The sequence below is a fragment of the Protobothrops mucrosquamatus genome, unplaced genomic scaffold (assembly GCF_001527695.2).
Source record: "Protobothrops mucrosquamatus isolate PMUCROS unplaced genomic scaffold, P.Mucros_1.0 scaffold3461, whole genome shotgun sequence".
Taxonomy (NCBI): Eukaryota; Metazoa; Chordata; class Lepidosauria; order Squamata; family Viperidae; genus Protobothrops; species Protobothrops mucrosquamatus.
The window spans coordinates 25,485-42,043 of record NW_015389438.1 but is presented as its reverse complement, the minus strand read 5'-3'; the positions used below and the strand labels follow the sequence as shown (position 1 = coordinate 42,043).

The window sequence follows — 16,559 nt, the reverse complement described above, 5'->3', positions numbered from 1 at the left end:
ACATCCGTTGCTCCTTGTCCTGCCTTCAGGTGCTTTGGAAAATAGCTTGACTCCCTCTTCTTTCTGGCAGCCCCTGAGATATTGGAACACTGCTATCATGTCCCCCCTCGTCCTTCTCTTTGTTAAACTAGACATACCCAATTCCAGCAACCGTTCCTTATATGTTTTAGCCTCCAGTCCCCTAATCATCTTTGTTGCTCTTCTCTGTTCTCTTTCTAGAGTCTCAACATCTTTTTTACATCGTGGTGACCAAATTACTTCTGCTCTCCTCTCTCCTCCGTGAGACATTTCCATTCTTCTGAAGGCTTTGCTAGAGGAGGTCACCCGCTTTACAATGTGGGCTTTCCAGCTCTAGCACTGAGTTATTTCGTGATCCCTGGACACACACCTCTCAACATCACTTCTGAATGCCTTTCCCCACACAGGGCTCAGCTGCTAAAATTACCTCACAACTGAAACTTGTGGCAAAGCAAGGAAGGTTCTTGCCGGAATGCTCAAGATTTTGGAACCAATTATATGGGGAAAGCGAGACAAGTCCCCAACTTAGGTAAAAAAAAAAAACACTTTCAAAAACATTTCATCCAAAACAATCCAAACAACAACAATGTAGTATTAATAAATGAAACCCCCTCTGATCCCCCCAGGAACTGAAGAAAACATGCCAGACATTTTGGAGTCCTAGGATAGATAGGATAGCTTAAGAAACTGATCTGCTATTATGGTCTCTCCAGCAAGACATCTACAGGACTGATGGAGCTGGATGAGATGACAGCTTTACCCATAGGGACCCCCAAAAGTGTGTGCCTTGTTCCTGCCAACGGAATGTATTGCTGTTTTTGCCTCACAATGTAATGTGGAAGGAGGAGATACCTCGGATGCTGGGCCCACCGGGTTGGTTCTGGGCAAGTCTCTCCGGATGACACTGGCTGTAGCAGGTCAGATAAAGACGATTGGCATAGATGGCAGAGCTGGCAAAAAGAACATGGGAGCTATTATGTTTGGCCCCCAGTTCTCAAACATCACACTTTACCTGTATTGCCAGCCTCATGTAGACAGAACAAGAAATCAAATGACTCTCATCAGGAAAACACAAACACACACACACGCTCAATTATAAGAAAATGACATTCTACCTGGCACAGTATCCATATTTACATTCAAAAATTCAGATTTTCTTTCTTTTTTGCTGGGGTCCTGCCATTTCTCTGACAAGCCACAGATCTAAACCTGATGGATGCTAACCTACAAAACCAAGGCTTCAGTTAAAGCAGTGGTTCTCAACCTTTTTAATGCCGCGACCCCAACCGGTTGTAAATCGAGGACTAAACCGGTCGTAAGTCGAGGACTAAACCGGTCGTAAGTCGAGGACTAAACCGGTCGTAAGTCGAGGACTACCAAACCGGTCGTAAGTCGAGGACTTTCCCTGCCCGGGAGCGCCGCACATGTGTGGTTCCGCCCCCTGCACCGGCCGAGGCTAGCTGGCAAGCGGCAGAGACGGAGCAGGCCGACCACCAGCTGGCCCAGCCCAAGGGAGGTAAGGCACCCGCCGGAAAAGGGGGGAAAAATGGCGGACAAAAAAATGGCGGACAAAAAAAATGGCGGACAGCCTTGCTTGGCGACCCCCGTGAAATGGTCGATCGACCCCAAATGGGGTCCTGACCCACAGGTTGAGAACCACTGAGTTAAAGTGATGCACGTCTTAATTCATTTGGATGCTCTTCCTTTTCTACAGAAGATTTAGACAAGAAGAAGCAAGACAGAGATTTACAGGGGCTCTACAGCCCATGAAACAAAATGAGCAGCCAGGCTCACAGTCTCTCATCTGCTCTGACTTGCTACTTCAAACAAAGTGAATCGTTTCTCATACCACTGCAACACATATTTTTCATGGCTCATTCTGAAGTCTCTCCCTCATTTGCATTATCTGCATATTTGCTCAAGGAAGAAATAGTCAAGTTTTATACAACCCAAAGTTGCACAAGACAGCTGAGTCAACCTGTGTTCACAGATACACTCAGCTCCAATTTGCAACCGCTGCCTGTCCACTTCATGGGCCACTGAATACAGGGAATCCTTAACTGATAACTACAATTAGGACCAGAATTTCTGTTGCTGGGCAAGGTGGTCGTTAAGTAAGTCGCACCCAATTTTTACAACTTTTTTTTTTTGCCATGGTTGTTAAGCAAATCACTGCAAAGATTAACTGAATTGTGCAGTTGTTAAGCAAATCCAGCTTCCTCCATTGACTTTGCTTATTGGAAGCCAGTTGGGAAGGTTTCAAATGACAAACACGTGACCTCAGAACATTGCAGCCATTGTAAATACATGCCTGCTGGCAAGCACCTGAATTCTGATCACGTAAAGGTGGGGATACTGTGTCGTTTATAAATGCAGGGACTGGTTTAAGTCACTGGTTTCAGTACCATTGTAAATTTCAAATGGTTGCTAAATGAATGGTTGTAAGTTGAGGACGACCTTGTATGAGTCTGGCAACCGCTACCACCTTGGGTGTCAAATAAAGCCCCTCCCTCTTCCTCACCCAGCAGATTTGATCTGGCTCCAGAACCCTTCCGTTCTGTAGGCAAAGAGGCGTCCCTGCCCAGCAAGGCCTGTAAAGATGTCTTGCTCCAGTCGGATGGCTTCAGCCCTCTGCCAACCGTTTGTGTTCTCCTCTCTGTGGGAATGAGACAAAGACAAGCTGAGGGGCAGCATATTGCTTCCTAGAAAGAGAGAGAGAGAGAGAGTACATATCCAACCAGAAAACAAAGCTCTCAAGCCATAGGAAGAATGAATTTGGGAGCAGCACAACTTCCTCCAGCAACTGGGAAACTGGAAAAAACAACAACCTAGATTTCTATCTAGTGTCTAAGTTCTATGGAACCAAAAAGAACAGCAATAACTCTTGAAAAATGCACATGCAGGATGAAAGGAGAGATGGACACTTACCCAAGGTACGAATACCTGCATGAGGGCAAAGGTTGGCAGGAGGAGGAGATGAACAGAGAGAGAGAGAGAGAGATGGTAGATGAGTGACCTGCCGTTATGCAGAGCAGGAAGGACCCAAACATAACGCTGGAAAAGACACTCACAAGAGCAGCTCCTGCTGGTTACGTTGGAAGACTTCCCCAATGTGATGGAAGATGGCTGGGGTAAATAGGTAGATGCCACAGTTGATGAGCTCGCTCACAAAAGTGCTGGGCTTCTCCACATAGTGCAAGACCTGGAAAAGGGGATGTGACAAGAGCCTTGCCAATGTTGTGCACAGTGCTGAAAAAGATTCCTGAGAGGAAACCTGGGATCTGGCAAGCGGAAGGCAGGCCTTCTCTTTTTGGCTCACTAGTGGGTCCTGCCTCCTTTCCAGACCTCCCCCCCCCCTTTCTGCCTGGCTTCCTACCTTCCTACCTCGTGTGTGTCAGCATTCGCCACAATACAGCCATAGTTCAGAGACTGCTTCCTATTGGCCTGCAGAAAAGAAGATTGGCATGGATGCACTGAGGGGACAGAAACACTTGAAACCTCTAAGAGGTTTCAAAAGAGGATCTTAAGAAGGGCCCAGGCTCTCCTGCCTGGTGCCCTGCATCTCCCCAGTTAACTGAGCCTCTGTCTCCCAACCACTCCCTCATGACTGACCCAGTTTGGGAAGGCAGGGCTGTCTCCTACCGTGGTGCCCAGCATGAGGAAGCTGTCGGAACTGCCACGCTGACGATGGAAGGCAAGCATCTCTTCGAGCGGGAATTCAGAGCAGACATCAGCATTGAGCACAAAGAAGGCTGCAGGGTTACCTGAAAGGATCTGGTCACGGAAGTGGTAGATACCCCCACCTGTGCCAAGTGCTGCATATTCCTGGAGATACCTACAGAAATTAGAAATTAGACGGCCATCGGAGCCTCCTACTTCCAAATAGTGGAAGCTTATAGGCTGACTAATAATGGAAGCTTATAGACCAGGGGTGTCAAACTCAATTTCATTGAGGGCCGCATCAGCATTGCGGTTGCCCTCGGGGGGCCGGGTGGGTGTGGTCAGGGTGGGTGCGGCCTACTGGGTGGGCACGGCCAGCTCGACATCAAGGGTGCCTATGGGGGCCTGGGCAGGAGTGGGACAGATCTGAGGGTCTCTGGCAGAAGGGGGTGGGACAGGGGCAAGCGCCAAGGCACGGTCCATTTCTTCATTCCTCACAAAGGGTGACACCTCCCCAGCATGCACCCAGGGGGCGGGGCCGACACGGCAGGGGCTGGTTCCTCGGTGTTTCTGGACAGCCTTGTGGAGCTAAGACTGAATGCGTTTCAGCATAGATGGCCACCACAAAATTGTACATTGGCTCCCAGCCAGGGCCAAGACAGCGGGGGCCGTTCCCTCACTGTTTCCAGGATGGCTTCGTGGGCCACATGAAACCACTTTGTGGGCCGCATCCGGCCCCCGGGCCTTGTGTTTGACATGTCTGTTATAGACTGACTACTTTTTATTTCAGGATAATCTTTCAAATACTACATCTATTTCATCCAACCTGAGGCACAGTCCTCAGTCCTTAGGGAAAATTACATATGGATACATCCAAAGGAATGAAAAACTTGGAATCAACTGGTAAAACAGAATTCAGCTCCTGGGAGTGATCGGGCCTAGCATATCCGGAAGGGCCCTAAGACAAGACAGACTGAATTACAGCTCAGATATTTGCAAATATGATAACAATGTATTGGCCAATGCAACAGGGCATTTTTTAAAAGGCCAGACTATGCAGAACCAGTATCTGAGTGGCGGATAGCACTGGATCTGCTTTTAAATTTTTCTTTTCAATAACCACTGGCCACCCACCTGATAGGGATTTTGAACTCTTGCTGGGCAGACACCAGGAAGTGGTTGAGTGCCTCATTAGGTTGATAGAAGCCAATCAGAAGAATCTCCTTCATGTTGGGTACCTGTTAGAAATGGCAGGAATAGGGCAGGCATAGCTGACTTCACTTTCCTGCTTGCTTCATTGCCGGACTATGTTTTGTTTAAGGTAAGGCAACAAACTGACAGGTGCTGCCCTGCCCTTCCAAGTTTAATCTGAATAAACCCCTTACCTTAGTGCATGCCTCAATGTGATGCTGTATCATGGGTACCCCTGCCACTGGGAACAAGGGTTTGGGCACTTCAAAGGACAAGGGCCGGAAGCGGGTCCCTGAAAAAGCAAGACAATTCCAGAATCAGGAGCCAACTCTCCCCAGAATTTGCCCTTCTTTTGGTCTGGCAATCTTCTGCCAGAAGCAGAGAATAGACAGTAAAACACAAAAGGGATTACAAAGTGTTGTAAGAGGGAAAGGCATCATTGCTCTCCAGCATTTTAGGGAGCCCATTAACCAATGGGAGCCTATCCAGCTATGACTGTGAAGAAGGGTTGAAGAAGCTGGGAATGTTTAGCCTGGCACAGAGAAGGTTCAGGGGAGACATTACGGCCATCTGAAGGGAGGTCCTTCCGAAGAAGAGGCCCGGCTGCCCTGGACAGGAGGAAAATCAGGGGTTAATAGTAATAATAATAAAGTTGGAAGGGACCTTGGAGGTCATCTAGTCCAACCCCCTGCTCAGGCAGGAAACCCAATACCATTTCAGACAAATGGCTGTCCAGTCTCTTCTTAAAACCTTCCAGTGTTGAAGCATTCATAGCTTCTGGAGGCAGGTTGTTCCACTGATTAAGGGTTGGGAGGACAGAAGTCAGCTAAGGGTTAAGTATACTCTTACACGTAAAAGCTGTTGGCAAAAGAAACACGTCAAACCCGCACATCGTAGGCTCGCTTTTTGGGGGTGGGGTGGGGGGGAGAGATTTCAGCAAACTGTGGACTCGCTTTTATTTCTGCAAAGGGGCTGCTCTACCGCCTCCAGCCCAAATGGGCACCAGCTTCCGGACGACGTCAAGGGGTATCCGCTCACCTTTCTGGGGACCCCCGATTAGGATCACGGCTTTCAGCATGGCCCACTTGGGTCTGGGCGGTGGAGAAGACGGTGTCAGATAGGCTCCTCGGCACTATCCCTAGGGCAAGACCCCGAGGCGAGATCTCCCCGCTGGAACACGGCCTTCTGCTTCCGAGCACGTCAGAACGCCACGTCACCGGTTCCACCTCCTCGTGGATCTCTAAGGCTAAGCTCAGACTCCGGGCGGAGTCGCAACCTTAAAGTCGCAGGAGAAGAGGCTCGGAGCGGGAGAATCGGGATTCTCCAGCCGAAATGCCAGGAAAGCGCAAAGCGTCCGCATCTTTTCCCGCTCGCTCCCGCATCCCGCCTTTGCATTCACGTCCCCGCGAAATACCGGGGCCGCGGCGCGACTCAACTCGAAGCCCCTGCCACGACTCCAGATGGCCCAAAATGCAGTGCGGGCACTGGCTTCGTTCCCACTAGCCCAGGGGTAGGCAACCTCGGCTCTTTTATGACTCGTGGACTTCAACTCCCAGAATTCCTGAGTCAGCTACGCTGACTCAGGAATTCTGGGAGTTGAAGTCCACGAGTCATAAAAGAGCCGAGGTTGCCTAGCCCTGCACTAGCCCTTTTCGGTTTTTATTCCCTTTGGCCTCGACTCCTGGAGACTCAAGAAACAATAACTTGGGACTAAGTAGGTTTTGCCTGTTTCTGACCTCTCATCTAGCCTGTCGATTTGGGGCTATCAGGAATAACCCTACTTAACCCTACTTAAAATGTTTTGGACTCAGCCAAGATAAGGTAGACGGTGCCACCTGCTGTAGATTCCCGTTCAAGAGGACTGATCAGGTTGACCTGGATCAAAGATGAAAGTGTCGGGTTTATTTATTTATTTTATATGCTACCTTTATTATTTCTATAAATAACTCAAAGCCAGGAACTTACCTAATTCTTTCTTCCTTCCTATTTTCCCCACAACAGCAACAACAACAACCCTATGAGGTGAGTTGGGCTGAAAGAGAATGACTGGCCGAAAGCCAGATTCCGAGTGGTGCTGATTCCTGTTGCTGAACTGGGGAGCACAATGAAGAATTGCTTTTCCCTGGATTGACTTCTCAGCCTTACAAAGTCAGAAAGACAGAATAGTTTCCAAGCATGTGCAAATGGCTTTTCCTTCCCATGTTTAGCACTGAAGACAGCTAACTGCCACATGTGAGATTGGGGGAAACAGGAGAGGCCTGCAGCAGTTCTAGATGGGAGTCTGTTGTGTCCTTTTTCTAGGGTGTTTCTTGCCGAACTCTTTCACACACACACACACACACACACACCAATAATTCGTCCATCATCATTCCAAGAACATTTTAAGTTCTCAATGTTCTTGGGCTACCTCGCTTCATCCCCAATTTCCCCCATTCCACTTGGAATGATGGTGAAATATTAGGGTTTCAGTGGGCTTCCTACTACAGTATTTCATGAACTGTTTGTAAGTTTTTGCATCCAGAGAAGACTAGCTTTGAATGGATATTACAAGGCATCTAGGGTGTCCTGCAAGACAGATCACGTGATGTCAAGAACCATGAAGAAAAAGCTTGCAAGCTTGTGCTATTTTGCCTATCCTGAAATGTCAAATAAATTCAAGGTGCTGAGACTAGAGCCTTCTTTAAAACCCACCGTTAGTCTTTTCCCAACTGATTGATCTCCAAGTTTTGGCAGGGCTTATCTGTAATAGATCATCCATTGGCTAGTAACACAATCTAAAGTGTGTCATGAACGTTAAATCCCACTCTGCTAAGAGTCCTGTAAAGCTTTATGAGTATGAGAGAAGTTGCTAAGTGTTTTCAGATGAGGCTTTTATTATGCAATTATCACTTTGCAAAATCAGGATTTTCTGAGGCGTGGGAAGGGTTCACCACTGTTAACTGTATGTTCTTGGTTCTGTGCTGTCTACAGGAAATCTTTTAAGTAGGGAAAGCAGGAGTAGCTTTGCGGTGTCTTTGAATTAACAGCATTAAGAAACTATCTGTCAGGAAATCTGCTTCCCGATACAAGTCAAGATCCTGGTTATCACTTTTAAAACTCTACATGGCTGGGGGCCAGATTATTTGAAGGACCACCTCCTCCTTATTGCATCTCCCTGGTCCACCAGGGTAAGAAGGCAGGGCATGTCATGGGTCTCATAGAATAGGGATTGTCATGAAAAAGAGCCTTCTTGGTGGTGGCCCCTTCATTATGGAACATCATCCCCCCCACCAAAGGGCCCCCACCCTACTTTTCCCAAAAGCCCTAAAAAGGTGGTTTTGTCAGCTGGCCCCAAACCCACTGATGGAGATGGAGCTGATCAAATAGCTGATTTGATTGTGTTGCTGCCATGGGGGTGGGTGGGATGGTTGGTTTTTTTTTAATGAGTTTGTATTATATAAATTTCATACCAATGTGTTTAATAAAGAAATAAAATAAATGTGCACTATTTGAAGCCAAGCTTTGTCAAGGAGCACTCATAACATGATTTGGAAGGAATAGAGATCATCTTCTCCACTTTCCCTTATTTCAGTCCTGTCATGTGGACAAGATGACGACGAAAAGTTGGAGACTGAAACAATGCCCAATATGGTCAGGAAGAGTTATTTATATCTCCAGAGCAGCTGATTGGAAAAGGGATCCTGCAGTGTTTCTGAGCAACGGCAGGAGGCAACATTGCCAAGAGAAAGAGGGCTTAGCCTCTTAGCCTCCAGAAGGTGCCTTCTTCATTGAGAAGTCCCAAATGCTTTTGGTCTTCAGGAACCTGCTGTAACCCACAGCCCTTTGCCCTAGATATTCTAGGGCTGCAACTCCCATCACCCCCAGCAAATATATACTAAGTACACAGGTTGGGAAAGTCACAGAACATGGACTCGGAAGAACTGTACAATGTTCTGATGAATCTGCTTAGGTTGCTTGTCCACAATGTAGGTTAAAATCTCAGCTAGTATCATGGGCAACCATGAAGCATTTATGCAAGCTATTAATCCTAATTGATTCCTACAATACACTAAGTCACAAAACCCTGGTTTTTCAAGCCACACTGGGTTGACACATTACATAAAGCCAAGTCAAACCATTTCATAGCTCAGTGCAACACGGAAAACCAGTCCCAGCTATTAGGTTATTAGCAGCAGAGCGGATCCGATCACAAAGACAAGGAAGCATACCAGTTCTTATCCATGGGAAAAGTTATGTTAGGAAAAAAGGAAAAACGCTACAGCACTGGAACAGCTTAAGGATGACTTTTAAGTTGCCAGGGGTGTGGACTGGGACTGAGGTAAAAGTTATGAGGAAATGTTTAATGATAATAATGACTCAGTAGGTGGACAAAAATGCCAAATCCAGTAACATCTGGCTGACCAACGAATTGTCATCATCAAAACTCTCAAGACAGTATAGAGTCATTTGGTTTTATTTAATTTGTCAAGCAAAAAAATGGGCCCAGAAGAATATGGAGGCTTCTGGGATGGCTGACTATCTTGGCAGCTCTGGGGAAAGACCACTGTCGTGTAGTCTCTGCGCTGCCCCTTTCCTGCCCCCACCTAGATGGCTTTTCAGTGAACGTTGCTTATGACATACTGATGGCAAAACTATTGATAAGATGATCGTCCTGCCTGCCCAAGAAATGGATTGAGCCCTGGACCAAAGTGTGTGTGAGGGGGGAAGTTGTTCTTGCCAGCAAGTCGGGAAAAAGTTGTACCCTTACTGAAGCTGTCCTGTCTGAGTGAGAGAGCCAAAGCAGCAGTGAGAGGTGTAGCTGGGCTCTGGGGTATTGCAGGGGAACAAAATATCCCTATTGCTCCAGTTTGTTTGTTTTTAATTGCATTCCCCCAGCTGTGAAAGGAGAGTTTCTTTGGGGGGGTGGATCAGACTGAGGTGATGGGAGCTCAGTTCACATCAAGGCGCGCAAAGGACTGATCCATGCCCAGGCTGTTCTCCACAAAGATCTCATACTTCCCAGCATCATCTGGCGTCACTTTCTTGATGGTGAGAGTTGTTGAGTCACTGCCAATGCTATAGTACATTCTGCAGAGGAAGGAAAGGGAATCAGAACTCGGGGACCCATTTTAAGACCTACAATAGAAAGAAGTTGCTTCCTGACTTAATCAGCAGCATATAAGAGTGCTTGCTGTTAGGGAATCAGCAGTTATCTGGACTAGGTTGCCTTCTCCTTCATGCCCTGTCAATGCAAAGGATCCTAAACAAAGGGTAACAAGCTCTTTTTAACCTGACAATCACTAGAGAAAGAACTGGAGAAGGAGGAGGAATAATGAGTATACTATTGGAAGTTCACATTATACACTGTACTATAAACTTTTAAGCTATGGCATCATCTATGCTTTTTCTCCATGCCTAAACGTTACCGGTAAGGGCTTGTATGATGAAGGAAAGAAGATCAGAAATTCTTATTATATCTCCATTCTAACTTGATTGCCTCTGATCTGAGGCTACCCATCCAGTACCCAGGGCTGGGCTTCACTCACCGGTCATCCTCTTCAATATCCTCCCCATCCTTGGCCCAGCCAACATCAGGGGCTGGCTCCCCACTGATGTGAGCTGTCAAATTGACTGTGCTGCCTTTCTTGGCTTTTAAACTCTCCGGGCCTTTCTGTATCTTGGCAGGAACTGAAAGAGAAAAAAAGGTAGGATCAGAGCTGGGCCCTTTCGCCAGACATCTACCTGGGGAAAACCTATCCTGGGACCCAGCACTCTAATGCTGTGTGATGTGAGTCTTCTTCCACATGTTGGCATTGCTTTTCTTGTAATGGTTGTTAACGGCTGAGTAATTGCAACTTAGCATCGACAGATGTTGTTAGGGATTATATTGCAAAGAGAGCCACCACAGCCACTTCTCAGTGCATCAATCAGAAAAGATTTCTGCATTCTTCGAGCTAATTTAATTATTTCCTCTATCTCCCCTGAACACCATAGTGGCTATGGGCACAGAAAAAGGTGATTATCCATTTGTTGCCTGTGTAGTCTTTTTTTAAAAACAATTTAACTTGCATTCTAAAAGTGTGAAATAATCCATGTATTCAATACAACTCCCTTTATGAATTCTTCTATCACTCTTATCTAAAACATAAGAGAGTGGCACTGCTATAAAATACATTTGTCGAATGGTGCTTCTATTGCTAGTCTTTTCTGATAAATTGTTAAAAGGTAAAAGGGAGAAGTAAGATGTTGGCTGATAATTAACAAAATGCAATATTTTTAAATGTCTCTATGACATTACTGGAAGAAACTATTGCCAGTTCATATTAAGACCCATCCGAAAGAAATTCTGAGATTATTGGGATTGTGAAAAATGACTCTGCTAAACTTTTCCCGGGGGCAAAAGAGTTGCTCTTTAGAGCATGGCTAGCCTTTCCCAAAGATAAGGCAGGACAGGAATCCCGCTCTGGGGTTGCTGTTTTTCCTACTAAGTGTTCCTGAAGGACACTTCCTAACAGTGAGAACAATTAATCAGTGGAAGGACTTGCCTCCAGAAGTTGTGGGTGCTTCATCACTGGAGATTTTTAAGAAGAGACTGGACAGCCACTTGTTGGAATGGTATAGGGTCTCCTGCTTGAGCAGTGGGTTAGACTAGAAGACCTCCAAGGTCCCTTCCAACTCTTGTTATTCTGCTATTCTGACACAATGGAGGGAAGTAAATTACAGTAGTAAATCCTATTTTCATTTTTCTACAATGTTTTAGGGCAGACCTGGGTTACCTTGGGGCACTCTGCAGACTTGAATTAGTCTGCAGCTATTCTGAGTTACTTGGCTGCTTAAAAAGATGGATTGTGCAGTCCCTTTGCCTAACTCCAGTGCTTTTTTTTCTAAAAAAAAAAAAAAAAGGTGCCGGAACTCACACGTGTCATACAACCCGCCTTGCCTACCCTACAAGGTTCCATCCAAAAAAGGTGCCGGAACTCCATTCTGGTCATTCTATGAGAAAAAATGCCCTGCCTATCTCTATTTCTTCTCTCCATTGCTCTCTCTGTTCATCCAACCATTGCAACAGACAGATGAATGATTATGGAGAAACTATTCTTGAGACTTATACTGTAGTTAGAACACCCTAGAATTTAGGATACCTTCTTGAGATTATCACTCCATTTTGCTTGGTCGTATTCTTTTCCTAAGTAATAAAAATTCCCATTGAATTGTTGATGTATCCACCAAGGAGCTTTCAAGACCTCAGGTTCAGTGCAATAGTATAGAGGAAGAAACACTGGAGTTAGTTGCCTTCTCTTCTTCTGTAGCATCTGGGCAACATTTAGTCATGTAGCACTCAAGGTATGACCACACCACAGTTTCTTCAATTAATTCAGAGTTGGAAAAGCAGGATCTACATGCTTTGTAAGTATCAGCTTGTATAAATAAATACATACCTGTTTTGTTTGTAACGTGCCCTTCTGACTTAAGAATGATAGGTCATGTAAATCAAGACCTGACTGGAATATCAAGTCTCAAAAATCAGCCTCTTCCCTTGGTGACTGAACTATTCTGAGAATTCAACAACGAATTCTCCCACTGCCTATCCTGCATCTCCACAGGACCATGAATAGCTAGAACAGGGGTAGGCAACCTTGGCTCTTTTATGACTCGTGGACTTCAACTCCCAGAATTCCTGAGCCAGCATGGCTCAGCTTGGAAACCTCTCCCTTTCCCTCAGCATGGCTGGCTCAGGAATTCTGGGAGTTGAAGTCCACGAGTCATAAAAGAGCCAAGGTTGCCTACCCCTCAGCTAGACAAACAACATCATTAGAGGTAAAAAAAAAAAAAAGGAGGGAAGAAGGAAGGCAGACAGGCTCTGTCTTGGCAAAGGCAGGGCTAGAGTTAGGAGGAGTTGGCTTTTTTGCATTATGATTAGACAGACCTGGCCTATGAATAGAAAATGGGCAGGGCTACAACTTGAAGCAGTAGAGTAGACAGTGAAGAGTGCCAAAGTGACAGACTTTCTTAGAGAATGTCTTCAATGCCCAGGGGATGCATGGCTCTATGTTTAGCAGGGAATGTGGGAAGAGGGTTACATTACCTTCTATGAGGATTCGAGCTGAGTCAGAGCACTCTCCAAAGGGATTCTTCACAGAGATGGTGTACTTGCCCAGGTCAGGAAGGGCTCCATCACGCACCACCAGGGCCACAATGTCAGGATCCTCAAAGATGTAGCGGTACTTGGGCCCATCCTTGAGTTCCACACCATCTTTGGACCAGCGGATAAAAGGGTCAGGGAAGGCACTGATGCGACATTCTAACTTGGCTGCGCTCCCTTCTATCATCATCACATCTTTGAGGTTCTGTAGTACACGTGGAGGACCTTTGTCTTTCAGTTCCTTGCGAGACCTGAGAGTGGAGAAGAGGAACTGGAACAGCAAGCATGCAGAACTTTGCCCACAATCTTATAGCTCCGTTTTTCCCCAATCCAGTGGTCTCTGAATGAGTTAAGATTGCATCTCTCAGAATACCCACGTAGCACGTTCATCTATTCTGTTGACTAGGAATTCTGGGAGTTGTAGTCTCAACAGATCTAAACTGTGCCAAACTGTGTTCTCATTTCTCGTTCTCATGAATAGTGCAATAGCAAAGTGTCATGAAGAGTGATCTGCAAAAAAGGCGAATGATAACAGTTCCCGGGCAAAACAAATTATGTGGCCTTTTTATATATATATATTGGAATATTTGGAGGGGGTGAATTGAACATTTAGACAGCAACTTGTCTCTGCACTTAAAAATTAGCATTATTAAGCTGCAGTTAATTTAACATTATTTTGACACCAAATGCTTTAGATATAAGCGGGCAAAACCCAATTAATTATAAATCCTCTTGTTAGATACCTGTTCTTCTCTGTTCCAGAGAATTAACATTAATAAAATTATGGGGATAAATATTATTAATGAAGATTAGCTTAAATTTTGTTGGAGTTTGAGCTTACTCTTGAAATGGAATGACCCAGTTTGTTTATTTTCTATGAATAATTCTAAGCCTTTAAGAGTGTTCAACAGTTATGTTGGGTGCTTAATTGTAAACAACTAAAACACTGGGTTGTGCAAAGGGATTGGGTGTGTGATTATAAGAACTGGTCCTAAGGCTTCATCAAAGTGCTGCATTATAAATAAAGTATTCAGTCTAAATGCTGAAGCAAAGGAAAAACTCTTCAAGGAAGCAAAGTCTGTGTAATCCTCTCTCGGGGTGATCTCTCTATAACGGGAAAAAATTAGGATCTTCATGCTGTTGAATCCCAGATTTTGGAGAATACACTGAATTGGATTCCTATCAGATTCCTACCCTTCATGTCATATCTCCAACACTAGACATAACATCACAGAATTGAAAAAAAATGGAAAGGGTCTTGGAAATAATCCACTCTAACCCTTTGCTCGTGGCAGGAATTGAGGTAATTCTTTTCTCTGAAAAGTCTTCTTTTGTTACTACTACTTCTCTAGCAGCCCTTCCCCATCCATTTCATGACCAACACCTCTTTGTACTCCTTCAACATCCAATCACGACTTACTACAATTTTCTAATTATTTCCAACCTATCTTTGTCATATCCTAAGTTTCTCTCTTTCCTAGCTGAACTACTGAGGATAATATGTTCAGCTTCCCATACTGCATTCTTCATCAAAATATACGCAAGACACTTTCCCAAAACATCAAGAGATATACCAGGCTATCAATCTTTCTTCTAAATTTCCCTTTCATGTGCCTTGTATTTGTTGATCTTGTTTTCCAAATGACTTTGGAGTCCAAAAGTATAATTCATACAAAGACAAGAGTAGTCAATGATAAAAAAAAACTAATAGTAGCATAAAAAAAGCAAGGACTGCAAAGGGATCGCTGATATAAATATCTTTCTCCAGACTCTGAAAGACTACAAAATAAGCAAGGGTGTAAGCAATGGGCTGGAATGCTTCACATTTGGAATGCCTCCTTTGAGAAGATTCCCTTTTTGGTTGTAAAATGCTGGAGGAGGAGGAACTCCAAATTACAAGCTAACACAGAGGCAGGCTAAGGTGGAGCCAAGTAATCCCAAACTTTGGAGAATGATGACATTAGGAAGCAGCACCAATCCTGCCCTGGAATTATTTCTTCATTTCTAAAATACTTGTATACCACCCTGTAGCCCAGAAATGTATCTTATGGTTGCTGTGATTTTTAAAATGTGTGTGTGTGTGTGTGAGAGAGAGAGAGAGAGAGAGAGACAGAGAGAGAGAGAGAGAGAGAGAGACAGACAGACACAGACACAGACACAGACAGACAGACAGACAGACAGAGTCCTCCCAGACTAATTTTTCAAGAACCCCTTTTCTTACTACCAGTGAAGATGTCATCCTTCCACTGGCTACCCTCCTCACCTGTGTCCACGATAGGAGGCCTGGATGCGAATGGCGGCATTCTGCACCTGAGGATCATTAATGTCCAGGGAGCATCCTGGTGGGGGAGGGGCTGCTGCTTTCTTGGGTGCAGCTTTTGACATCTACAGTGCAAAGAGGAGAAGGAGAAAGAGGAGGAGGAATGACATGTTAACATGGGAGAGAAAATCCCCATTGCCAAATGGTACAAACTCCAGCCCTCTCTTTGCTTCCATCACCACTGACTCCTTCTGACTGTCTGGGGAGGACATTACATTTCCAAGTATGTATCCTCCATGCACTGCCAAGAAGTTTCAGTGGGTGCTCCCTTCCCAGATCCAGAGTCTTCCAAAATCATCAAACTGGAAGGGAGTGACCTTCCAGGTTAGAGAGCTTCCTTTTGACATTCATACGGCAAACCTAGCATAACTTTGCATGAGACAAGGCTGTTAAGGATCCCATCCATCTCCGACATCATGAGGGCAAAATTTCCTTTTGAAGCAAGGAAAAAAGATAAGACAAGGCTCCATCCAGACCCCCAATTGGAGAGGAAGGTTCTCAGGTAGGCTAATGTTTGGGGGAGAGTCATTAAATTGGGGCAGAAGTCCTAATGATCTATTCTTTTTCCACAAGAAAAGTTGGAATCTCTTACCGTCAATTCTACCAGTGTAGCTCTGCTGGGATGGAAAAGGCCACAAGCCTCTCATCCCACTCAAATTTATATCTCTGGAGGGGAGATCTCAAGTCTGTTCATGCCCCCAACTGCATTCCTGCCCAGGGATCTCCTTCTTTGGCTGGGGTGGGGGGTGGCAAGTGAGCCCCCTGCTCAGAGGGGAATCTTGGCACTCCCTTATATAGTCTGCTGCCAGGTACCTGTGAGAATTGGGGCCGCGCTGATTGCAACCCAGTGCTGTGTAATCACATTGACCAGCCCAGAGAGACTGGAGCAGCTGTACCATTCCTGTCTTTTGCTGAGAGACAGAGAAGAGGAGTGGCAGACTGACAAATACACACCCTCTCCGGGTTGCTACCAATACATGCTGCTGTTGGAGGACCAAAAACACCGGACAAGAGCGAGGTCCAGGTATTAGGATCAAGGGCTAGTCAAACAGCTTGTAAAAGTCAAGAGATCTACTCCAATGCACATATTTGGTCCAGAAAAGTGATTGAAATTTGCCTTTCACAGATAAAATGGATGTCAACCTGCTTTCATCATACTGAATTATTTCATTGGACAAGTCAGCCTCAACAAGTGGTAATAAGTATGTTATTGCAACTCTCCCTGTTATGTACTGTAATACCGGTGGC

The 16,559-nt window shown here is 45.4% G+C and overlaps 2 protein-coding genes across 2 annotated transcripts in view; both read right to left on the bottom strand.

The window, feature by feature from the left end:
* Window positions 1-6,127, bottom strand: part of GMPPA (GDP-mannose pyrophosphorylase A) — a 12,328-nt gene extending 6,201 nt beyond the window's left edge. Inside the window, exons 1-8 of the mRNA XM_015827050.1 lie at window positions 5,908-6,127; window positions 5,064-5,161; window positions 4,813-4,916; window positions 3,661-3,853; window positions 3,403-3,462; window positions 3,090-3,220; window positions 2,540-2,674; window positions 871-968 (exon numbers count right to left, since the gene is read on the bottom strand). Of these exons, the coding sequence (XP_015682536.1) occupies window positions 871-968; window positions 2,540-2,674; window positions 3,090-3,220; window positions 3,403-3,462; window positions 3,661-3,853; window positions 4,813-4,916; window positions 5,064-5,161; window positions 5,908-5,947 (859 nt within the window). The 5' untranslated portion in view covers window positions 5,948-6,127. The remainder of the gene's footprint in view (window positions 1-870; window positions 969-2,539; window positions 2,675-3,089; window positions 3,221-3,402; window positions 3,463-3,660; window positions 3,854-4,812; window positions 4,917-5,063; window positions 5,162-5,907) is intronic.
* Window positions 6,128-9,300: 3,173 nt separating this feature from the next.
* Window positions 9,301-15,979, bottom strand: SPEGNB (SPEG neighbor). The gene is made up of 5 exons (XM_015827049.1): window positions 15,904-15,979; window positions 15,255-15,376; window positions 12,935-13,242; window positions 10,395-10,536; window positions 9,301-9,936 (listed from the first exon to the last, which is right to left on the bottom strand). Exons 2-5 carry the CDS (start codon window positions 15,374-15,376, stop codon window positions 9,798-9,800), a joined length of 711 nt encoding a protein of 236 aa, XP_015682535.1. The 5' UTR covers window positions 15,904-15,979; the 3' UTR covers window positions 9,301-9,797.
* Window positions 15,980-16,559: the final 580 nt, after the last annotated feature.

Bases quoted from the DNA above. Each gene is read 5' to 3' on its own strand.
- SPEGNB (XM_015827049.1), bottom strand. From the start codon at position 15,376: ATGTCAAAAGCTGCACCCAAGAAAGCAGCAGCCCCTCCCCCACCAGGA. The intron at 13,243-15,254 runs GTGAGGAGGGTA...CTCCACTCTCAG, and splicing joins GCCTCCTATCGTGGACACAG to GTCTCGCAAGGAACTGAAAG. The intron at 9,937-10,394 runs GTGAGTGAAGCC...CTTCCTCTGCAG, and splicing joins GATATTGAAGAGGATGACCG to AATGTACTATAGCATTGGCA.